Source organism: Oncorhynchus keta, chromosome 15 (assembly GCF_023373465.1).
Source record: "Oncorhynchus keta strain PuntledgeMale-10-30-2019 chromosome 15, Oket_V2, whole genome shotgun sequence".
Taxonomy (NCBI): Eukaryota; Metazoa; Chordata; class Actinopteri; order Salmoniformes; family Salmonidae; genus Oncorhynchus; species Oncorhynchus keta.
Window position 1 is genome coordinate 31048061 of NC_068435.1, and position 9566 is coordinate 31057626.

General features: G+C 46.1%; 1 protein-coding gene across 1 annotated transcript in view; it reads left to right on the forward strand.

Moving 5' to 3' along the window:
- LOC118394770 (PH domain leucine-rich repeat-containing protein phosphatase 1-like) overlaps positions 1–8402 on the forward strand; it is a 75827-nt gene extending 67425 nt beyond the window's left edge. The window contains exons 10-17 of the mRNA XM_035788306.2: positions 1430–1585; positions 1907–2107; positions 2234–2396; positions 2575–2705; positions 2843–2956; positions 3296–3490; positions 3587–3815; positions 5871–8402. Of these exons, the coding sequence (XP_035644199.1) occupies positions 1430–1585; positions 1907–2107; positions 2234–2396; positions 2575–2705; positions 2843–2956; positions 3296–3490; positions 3587–3815; positions 5871–7145 (2464 nt within the window). The 3' untranslated portion in view covers positions 7146–8402. The remainder of the gene's footprint in view (positions 1–1429; positions 1586–1906; positions 2108–2233; positions 2397–2574; positions 2706–2842; positions 2957–3295; positions 3491–3586; positions 3816–5870) is intronic.
- The last annotated feature ends 1164 nt before the right edge of the window (positions 8403–9566 follow it).

The window sequence follows — 9566 nt, forward strand, 5'->3', positions numbered from 1 at the left end:
AAACAGGGTTTGGCTTTGGTCATTTTTTGTATTTCTAACACAAGCTATTGCACAGTGATCACTGACATCATTACAGAATATCCCAGTCCATGTGTGTCTGCGAGGGGTATCCGTTAGAAGGATGTCCAACAGGATACTTACTGTACAATCCCGCTCTGTATTCTCCAAATGCCTCGTTCTCAATTCTCCTTTCCTTCGTAACCACTGATAAGTCGAAAGACTGGACGGGTTTTCACCATGTGTATTCCATCTCTCATGTCCTGCCAGATCAGTGATCATGGAGGGAAGGACACAAGGAACGGGGGAAAAAAGGAAGCTAGTTTGGACTGTTGAGACTCAGCCAGTAGTCTCATTTAGTCCCTCTGGACACTTCATCTTATGCCTGTGTGCCCTGCTCATGGACAGACTTCTGTCCCCAACTAAGCGTCATGAATCAACCAGATCATTGTGAATCAACCAGATCGTCATGAATCAGTCAGATCCTCATGAATCAACCAGATTATCATGAATCAACCAGAAAGCCTTTCATCACCATCCCATCCTTTCTCTTTTTATATCCCCCTCTAGTTCACTTCAGATGCTCCTTCCTTCCTACCTTCCGTCTGTCTTTCTCACTGTATTATTCTCTCTTTCTTGTTCTTGCCCCACTCTTTCTTTCTCTCTCTCGCTCTCGTTCTTGCCCTACTCTTTCTTTCTCTTGTTCTTGCCCCACTCTTTCTTTCTCTTGTTATTGCCCCACTCTTTCTTTCTCCATCTCGCTCTCTCTCCCTCTCTTTCTCGCTCTATCCCCTATCTCACTCTGCAGATCTATATTTTACTCAGGAAGTGTCAGAATGACGAATCTTAGCTGCAGGCTCCACTAGAGGTGCTGATATGTTCTGTTTTCATGTCTTTGTCCCTTCCCCACCCCCATCCCAGGCCTTCTGTTACGACCCAGTTTAGACGCACATCACGCGCACGGAAACGCATGCACACACCGCCCCAGTAGACCAGCTGCACTGTGACAGTGTGTCTGTGTGTCTTCGTAAGCACAGAAGGTCTTTTATCTGCGTTAAGCACGAGCCACATGTCGGTTTATCGCCAATTCCCTCAACGTACGTGCCTTCTTTCTGAAGATTTATCGGTGCATCTTTTACAAGCATACTTTCCGTGTCTCCACGCCTTTGTCTTCACTGATCTGAACACACAGACTAAGTGAAGGTAATATGAAGGCCTTTTCTTTCACCTGTCCCGCTCTTAACTTCTTTGTCAGTACAGTTGGAGAGAAGGCGAAGGGGCGAGGAAGCCACTTGAGACAATTGAGATGCAGCCCCTGTTTCTCTCCCTGTCTTACTCTGACCATTGAGATGCAGCCCATGTCCCACCCACTGTGACTGTGATGTTGTTACTGGTTTGACGCTGACGTCTCTCCACTCCCCCCTACTGGCAGGTTGCTGTGTAGCAGCAGTCTGAGGAAGCTGAGTGCAGGACACAACCACCTGCAGAAGCTGCCTGAGAGAGTAGAGCGCCCACTACTGGAGGTGTTGGACGTACAACACAACCAGCTGGCAGAGCTGCCCTGCAACCTCTTCCTCAAATCTGACAGGTAACACAACATTATGAACATATATTACATATAGGTAGGTAAACATACAATGAGTATGATTACATGGTAGTGAATGAAACTCGGTGTGAATAAAAGTAAATGAATGATATGCCTGTAGTGTTGAGAAAGTACAATCTGTGTTGTTTGTATCAATATAACAGCATGATGACAAGAGGTGTCCTTCAGTTATTACCCCAGTTATTTACTAGTTCATCTAAGTTATTACACCTGTTAATCCAAGTTATTACACGTCATTTCTATCCCTGCTAAAGTACGTCTAATGGTTGAAAGACTGACATTCGAGCTCACTTCCTGTTTCAGTTTACGGTGCCTGAATGCCTCAGCCAATAAGCTGGAGCACCTGCCTCCCTCCAGCCTATCAGAGGAGAGCAACAGCGTCCTACAGGAACTGTACCTCACCAACAACCGTCTGACTGATAAGTGTGTTCCCTTGCTGACGGGACACACACACCTCAGAGTACTACACATGGCCTACAACTACCTGCACACCTTCCCTGCCAGGTGAGTGGATGTAGGCTACATCACACACACACGTACCAAATAACTGCTTCTTTGTCTACCTCACAATACAGTTCACTGTCTCTTATACACACATGCTCACTGACTCTCCCTTTTCCTTCACTGTAGTAAAATGGCCAAGCTGGAGGAGCTGGAGGAGCTGGACCTGAGTGGGAACAGGCTGAAGACGGTGCCCACCACCATCATGAACCTCAGACGCATGCACACACTCATCGCCCATTCCAATACCATAGAGGTCTTCCCCGAGGTCATGCAGCTTATGGAGATGAAGGTAAGTGTGTCGCGCATGCATATGCTTTTTGTGTGTGCGTGTGTGTGCGTGTGTGCGTGTGTGTGTGTGCGTGCGTGTGTGCGTGCGTGTGTGTGTGTGCGTGCGTGTGTGTGTGTGCGTGCGTGCGTGCGTGCGCGTGCGTGCGTGCGTGCGTTAACCTTCTCCTATCTCTCCTCAGTGTGTAGATCTGAGCTGTAATGAGCTGAGTGAGATCAGCCTGCCTGAGAACCTGCCTCCTAAACTCCAGGAGCTGGACCTGACAGGCAACCCTCGTCTCAACCTGGACCACAACACCCTGGAACATCTCAAGTGAGTCGTCTATTATTGTGGACAAGTTGTGATTTTAAAGATGGAATCAAATTGAATTCTTTATTCGCTTGTCTGTGTATCTGTATTCCTGCACTGTGATCGTTTCGATAAGTTTCCTTCTCTCCTCTTCGTTGCAGTAACATTCGCTGTTTCCGCATCGACCCGCCCCCGACCTTCTCAGCCAATGAGGCGTCGGGTGGGCCGGCTGTGTGGAGTCATGGTTACACAGAGGCCTCGGGCGTCAAGAACAAGTGAGTAACGCGCTACGCTACACTACACTACAGGACACAGCCACATCATGTGTGAATCAAATGGACCACCATGGGAGAGCTTTCAAAACACTAGCAAAGTTACCATGGTGACTGAGACGAATACCTCAGTCAGTGAGGTCAATAGGGGGGTGGGCAGTAGAGATAGTCTGGGTGGGTGTATGCACACGTCCATCTGTCCGTGTGTGAGAGAGAGATGCAGTGCCGTGGGAGCTACGGTATGTGTTAAACTCTGAACCTCCTCGAGGGCATATCATTAACATTTTGCGTGTGTGTTTTTTTTGTGCGTGTCTGTGTGTGTGTGTGTGTGTGTGTTTTCAGGCTGTGTGTGGCCGCCCTGTCGGTGAACAGTTTCTGTGGGAGTCGTGAGGCCCTGTATGGAGTGTTTGATGGAGACAAGAACGTGGAAGTGCCCTACCTGCTGCAGTGTACCATGAACGACGTGCTGGCCGAAGAGCTACACAAGACCAAGAGTGAAGAAGAACATATGACCAACACTTTCCTCGTCATGCAGAGGTATGTGTGGAACACACACACAGAGAGAGTCACACACCTTCACGTTTAGACAGTATCAGATAGTCAACTGTCTCCTTTTCTCTCTGTCTGCCACAGGAAACTGGGTACGGCAGGGCAGAAGCTGGGTGGCTCGGCAGCCCTGTGCCACATCAGACACGACCCCACCGACCCAGGCGGCTGCTTCACCCTCACCGCTGCCAACGTAGGCAAGTGCCAGGCCATCCTGTGTCGCGACGGCAAACCACTGCCCCTCTCCCTGCTGCACAGCGTAGGCCTGGAGGAAGAGTACCGACGCATCAGACAACACAACGCCATCATCACTGAGGTACACAGGGAGGGGTGTGTGGAGGGAGAGGAGAGGTTGAGTGTATTATGCGTGTTGTGTGGGGGTGTGTAAGAGGCTGTTAATTTAAATTAAATAGTAACTGATATTATAGCTTGTGATGCACATCAATTCCATTTCACTTTAAATTCTATAACCCCCAAGGTTATGCAGGGCCCCACATCCAGGTACATTTTCACACCAGGCCAGTAGCAACAGAAAGCTCCTTGCCCGAATGAAAGAAATACTGGCCCGGGTCAAGATCGGACAGTAAAGCGAATGATGCGTACATCATTTCAATTAGCAAGTGATTTTATATTTCATTTGAGCTGGGCAGGGCAGGAAACCTATACTATACATGGTTCATACAGACATGACTTTTTCAAGCACTTAATTATAATTTTCAAGGACCAGCATTGTATATTTAATTGTTGTAATAGACTATAGAAAAACGAACCATTACCATTCTACATTTTTAATAGGCCTTCCCTTTAATAGGCCTTCCCTTTAATAGGCTTTCCCATTGCCATTCATATTATTTTTACATTCTAAAATATCTCAGAATAATGTGGGCATTGCCTGACTAAATACACTGCATGCACCGATAGTCCCCGGTGCATGCTGATGAAGTCTGTCCAGGTGGTAGCTCGTCAGTCTAGCCATTTGAGATGTTGTGTTGCCCATAATAAGCACACATGGTTCTTTAACCGAAATGTCGGGAAAGAAATAAAAGCTATCATTAAAAAGGAATCGGAAATTAAATCACAGAGTAATTATATTGGAACGGTAGAACTTCTAAATCCTACCGCAACGTCAAGGACTTTTCAAGGACCAGATGCCTGATTTCATCCATTGCATGATGACTGATTTACGCATCGCAAATATTGAACCAAGACTTCTGGTTTGTAATAGCCATTCTTTTACTGCTAGATATCATAACTTGGAACATCTTTCCTACCCAGTGGTGATGTAAATCATGGTGGGGCAAACAAAAAAAAAAAAAAATGTTTGATGCATGCCAGCAAAGCCACTACACAACAAAATACACTAAACAAGACATTCATTGCACTATAACGGTGACAAACGGTGCCCACAAACTGTTAGGGCCTACATAAAGCTGTCCCAACAGCAGAGCTTTCTTTTCAGCACCATGGAGTGAATCCTTACCTCCACTACACCTGGCTATCAGCGAAGCCTTATCTAGCACCGAAACAGTTCATTCAGCCTCAAGAAGACAATGAAAGCTCTTACAATATTAAATGATTACATTTCTCTAAAACAGGCTATAGGCTACAGGTGCACCACCGAGTCAGAACAGTAGGCTAAGTTATGAGGGTGGAAAGTGACCAAATTACTGGGGTGAGGCACATGGGCTACTAACAGCTTACTACACAACATACACATTACTTTCTTGGCTACAGTTCCCGACTAATAATGTCCTAACCAAAAAAATTGTTAAACAAATCCAAATATATTTTATATTTGAGAATCTTCAAAATAGCCACACTTTGCCTTGATGACAGCTTTGCGCACTCTTGGCATTCTCTCAACCAGCTTTATGAGGTATGGAATGCATTTCAATTAACAGGTGTGCCTTGTTAAAAGTTGTGGAATTTCTTTCCTTCTTAATGTGTTTGAACCAATGAACCAACCTTGTTGTGACAAGCTTGGGGTGGTATACAGAAGATAGCCCTATTTGGTAAAATACCAAGTCCATATTATGGCAAGAACAGCTCAAATAAGCAAAGAGAAATGACAGTCCATTATTACTTTAACACATGAAGAACTTTGAACATTTCTTTTAGTCCGAATAATGTGCCTCTGTTTCCTATGTAAATATTCCATTAAAAATCAACCGTTTCCAGCTACAGAAGTCATTTACAACATTAACAATGTCTACACTGTATTTCTGATCAATTTGATGTTATTTTAATGCACACAAAATGTGCTTTTGTTTCAAAAACAATGTGTGTATGTTTCTCGGAGGGGTTGGGATAAAGCAGAAGAGAAGTTTTCATTGAACAATAAAGTAATCATCTTCTTCCTCTACCCCTCTAGGACAACAAGGTGAATGGAGTGACAGACTCCACCCGCATCATGGGCTACTCCTTCCTGTACCCTGCGGTGATCCCACGGCCCTACGTTTCCAAGGTAACCCTCACCCCGCAGGACGAGTTCTTCATCCTGGGCAGCCGGGGATTGTGGGATTCTCTGTCGCAGTCGGAGGCGGTGGAGGCTGTTCGTAACGTCCCAGACGGCCTGGCTGCAGCCAAGAAGCTGTGTACGCTGGCCCAGGGCTACGGCTGCACTGACAGTCTCTGTGCCGTGGTGGTCCAGCTTTCTGTGAGCGAGGACTGCTGCTCCTGCTGCTGCAGCGACGCTCCCCAGCCGCCCCCCAGCCCCGGCCTGGGCGGCTACCCCTCCTCGGGGGGTTCGTCGATAAAGGAGCGGCCCTCAGGGGACGGCTCCCTCCCGGTCCCTCCGTCGTCTTGTAGCGAGATAAGCAGTGAGATCAGTACTAGTGAGATGAGCAGCGAGGTGGGATCCACAGCCTCCTCTGACGAGCCTCCCCAGAGCTCCCTGGTTCTGCTGCATGAACAGCCCCACCACCACCAGCTCCACCTGCACCACCAGGCCAACCAGCTCTCCCTCCAGGCCCAGCACGCTGCCCAGCCCTGCCCATACCCTCACCCAGGCTCAGAGCTCCCTGCCCGGGGCTGCTGTTCACTCCACCCTGCCTGTCTGAGCGGCTCCTTCCAGAGGCAGCTGTCCAGTGCCACCTTCTCCAGCGCGCTGTCTGACAACGGGCTGGACAGTGAGGATGAGGAGCCCATCGCCGGGGTCTTCTCCAACGGGAGCAGAGTGGAGGTGGAGGCCGACATCCACTGCCTTAGGGCTGAGGCCTCTTCATCATCATCATCTGGATGGGAACGCCTGCTGGCCCCTCCTCCACCCTGCACCCCGGAACCACTGGAGGAAGGGGTGGAGCTGACCTTGGGGGAGGCGGAGACAAGGGAGCAGAGAGAGGAGGGCTGGTCAGTGGAGTCTGGCAGAAAGTGTGATGATGGGAAGACCCTGGGCAAGAGGAGGGGAAATGGCTCCGTGGCCCCTCAGGAGAAGAGCCACAACCTGATCGAGGTGGCAGCAGACGCCCCTTCTAAGAAGGGCGGAGGGTACTTCACAGCCCCCGCCCAGCCCGACCCAGACGACCAGTTCATCATCCCTCCAGAGCTGGAGGAGGAAGTCAAGGAGATCATGAAGCAGCATCAGCAGAAACAACAGAAAGCACCTAGCCCCGACCAGCCTGCAGACAACTACGACACACCCCTCTGAGCAGACACACCCCCTTACTGCAGTCTACTACAACCCTCCACTATGTTCCTGCAGACTACTAGGACACAAACCCTTGATAAATCCCTACAGAGTCTGCAGACTAGCTGAGTAACCTATGTATCTGAAAAACAGCACCTTGTTGAGCAGTCAGACTACAAGCGCTCAACCCGTTCCTGAGACCACATCACTGGAGTACCATGCACTGTAACCTGCTCCACCCCTTTCCCCAAAATGGCCTATAGGATAGGACATGCAAATGAGACCTTTAAAATAACCGAACCCTATAGGGTATCCTACTTATGAACACACCTTTTATGGTCCAAAGTAGTTCCACTACTACTCAGACTATACTGGATGTTGTTTTTACATTAGACAATAAACCTCTGAGTACCAATGTAATCAACACTATTCTCTCTGCAATGGGGTTAGCCTACCACAACACACAGTTCATATGGATAATATGATTACAGTTTTTTTGTTTTTTTTACTTACCATATCTTTTAATGTGAAGAAAATTAAGTCACTTTTTAAAAATGAAACACGGAGACACAATCTTTATCAATGAAATACACCAATATTAACACGCTTAACTTTTGTAGATAGGGCACTTAATGATACTGTGTTTTTTCAGTAAATCCTGGCTCTTGGCCTGTAAAAAGGCATAGAAATTTTTGTAGAAATTTGAAAGACTAACTCCTAGGAGTTGCATACTCTTTATGGTGACCTAGTCACTTTTACTAATCTTCTCTGAGAGAAATTGTGATTTTTTTTCTTCTTTTTTTCCAATGATTGTAAATAAGAGAAATGTATGCTGATGCTTTTAAAGGAACTGTGTACCCATATGTCTGTGGATGGATTTAGTGGTGTGGAGGGGGTGTGGGTCAGACCAGGTTTAGCCATTATGAAGAGCTCACTTTCCTTTCTCTCCTAGACATACATACAGAGATATGCTCAATGCACACACACTGTTATACAGTACAAGCACACACAGTTCACAGTGGTTCTTCTCTTTCAGTTCTGTTCTATATCTTGGTTATAGTCAGCAGTCCCGCTAGTGTGCTCACAACACACACACAGTAGAATACATACACACAGTATTCCGTCCCACCTCCCTCCTAACTGTTATCACCAGCATGACTGTGTCCAGTTCAGTAATGCAAACAAATTCTATATCCACATGGAAAGAAACCACACAAACGTTCCTGTCTTTGGTATAATAAATCTTACATTTGTGAATATAAGCTTCCTTGTTCTGGTGGTATTTGTATATTTTTGGGTCAAAATTCAAATTCTCTCTTCCGTGTGTCTGATATTTTCAATGTACCGCCCTTTTTTTTTCACCTTTATTTAACCAGGTAGGCAAGTTGAGAACAAGTTCTCATTTACAATTGTAACCTGGCCAAGATAAAGCAAAGCAGTTCGACACATACAACGACACAGAGTTACACATGGAGTAAAACAAACATACAGTCAATAATACAGTATAAACAAGTCTATATACAATGTGAGCAAATGAGGTGAGATAAGGGAGGTAAAGGCAAAAAAAGCCATGGTGGCAAAGTAAATACAATATAGCAAGTAAAACACTGGAATAGTAGTTTTGCAAAGTAGAAATAAAAATAATGGGGTGCAAAGGAGCAAAATTAATTAATTAAAAACATTAGGGAAAGAGGTAGTTGTTTGGGCTAAATTATAGGTGGGCTATGTACAGGTGCAGTAATCTGTGAGCTGCTCTGACAGTTGGTGCTTAAAGCTAGTGAGGGAGATAAGTGTTTCCCGTTTCAGAGATTTTTGTAGTTCGTTCCAGTCATTGGCAGCAGAGAACTGGAAGGAGAGGCGGCCAAAGAAAGAATTGGTTTTGGGGGTGACTAGAGAGATACCTGCTGGAGCGTGTGCTTTTCCCTGTGGGAAAAGGGGCATTCTTTTGTGTTTTTCAGATGCAAATGTCACACAATTTTAAGTTAAGTATAAACGAACAGCCAGAAATGCTGCTAGTAGCAATCAATTAGACTTTCCAACGCATTACATATTATCAAGAAAAGTAAGAAAATAATATCTTTGTTGCGTGGCTGTCGTACAGTTTGAGTACGTTCAAAATCATACAGGTGTATGTGCACCTTATGACCAGAAGAGGTCGATATTGTCCAATATCTTTATTAGCACTACCTCAATGAAGCTCTTATTTAACTCGGCAAGTCAGTGAAGAACAAATTATTATTTACAATGACGACCTACCAAAAAGGCCTCCTGCGGGGACGGGGGCCTGGGATTAAAAATAAATACAATGTAAATATAGGACAAAAACACATCACAACAAGAGAGACAACACACCGCTACATAAAGAGAGACTTAAGAAAACAACATGGCATGGCAGCAACACAGCATGGTAGCAACACAACATGGTAGCAACACAGCATGGTA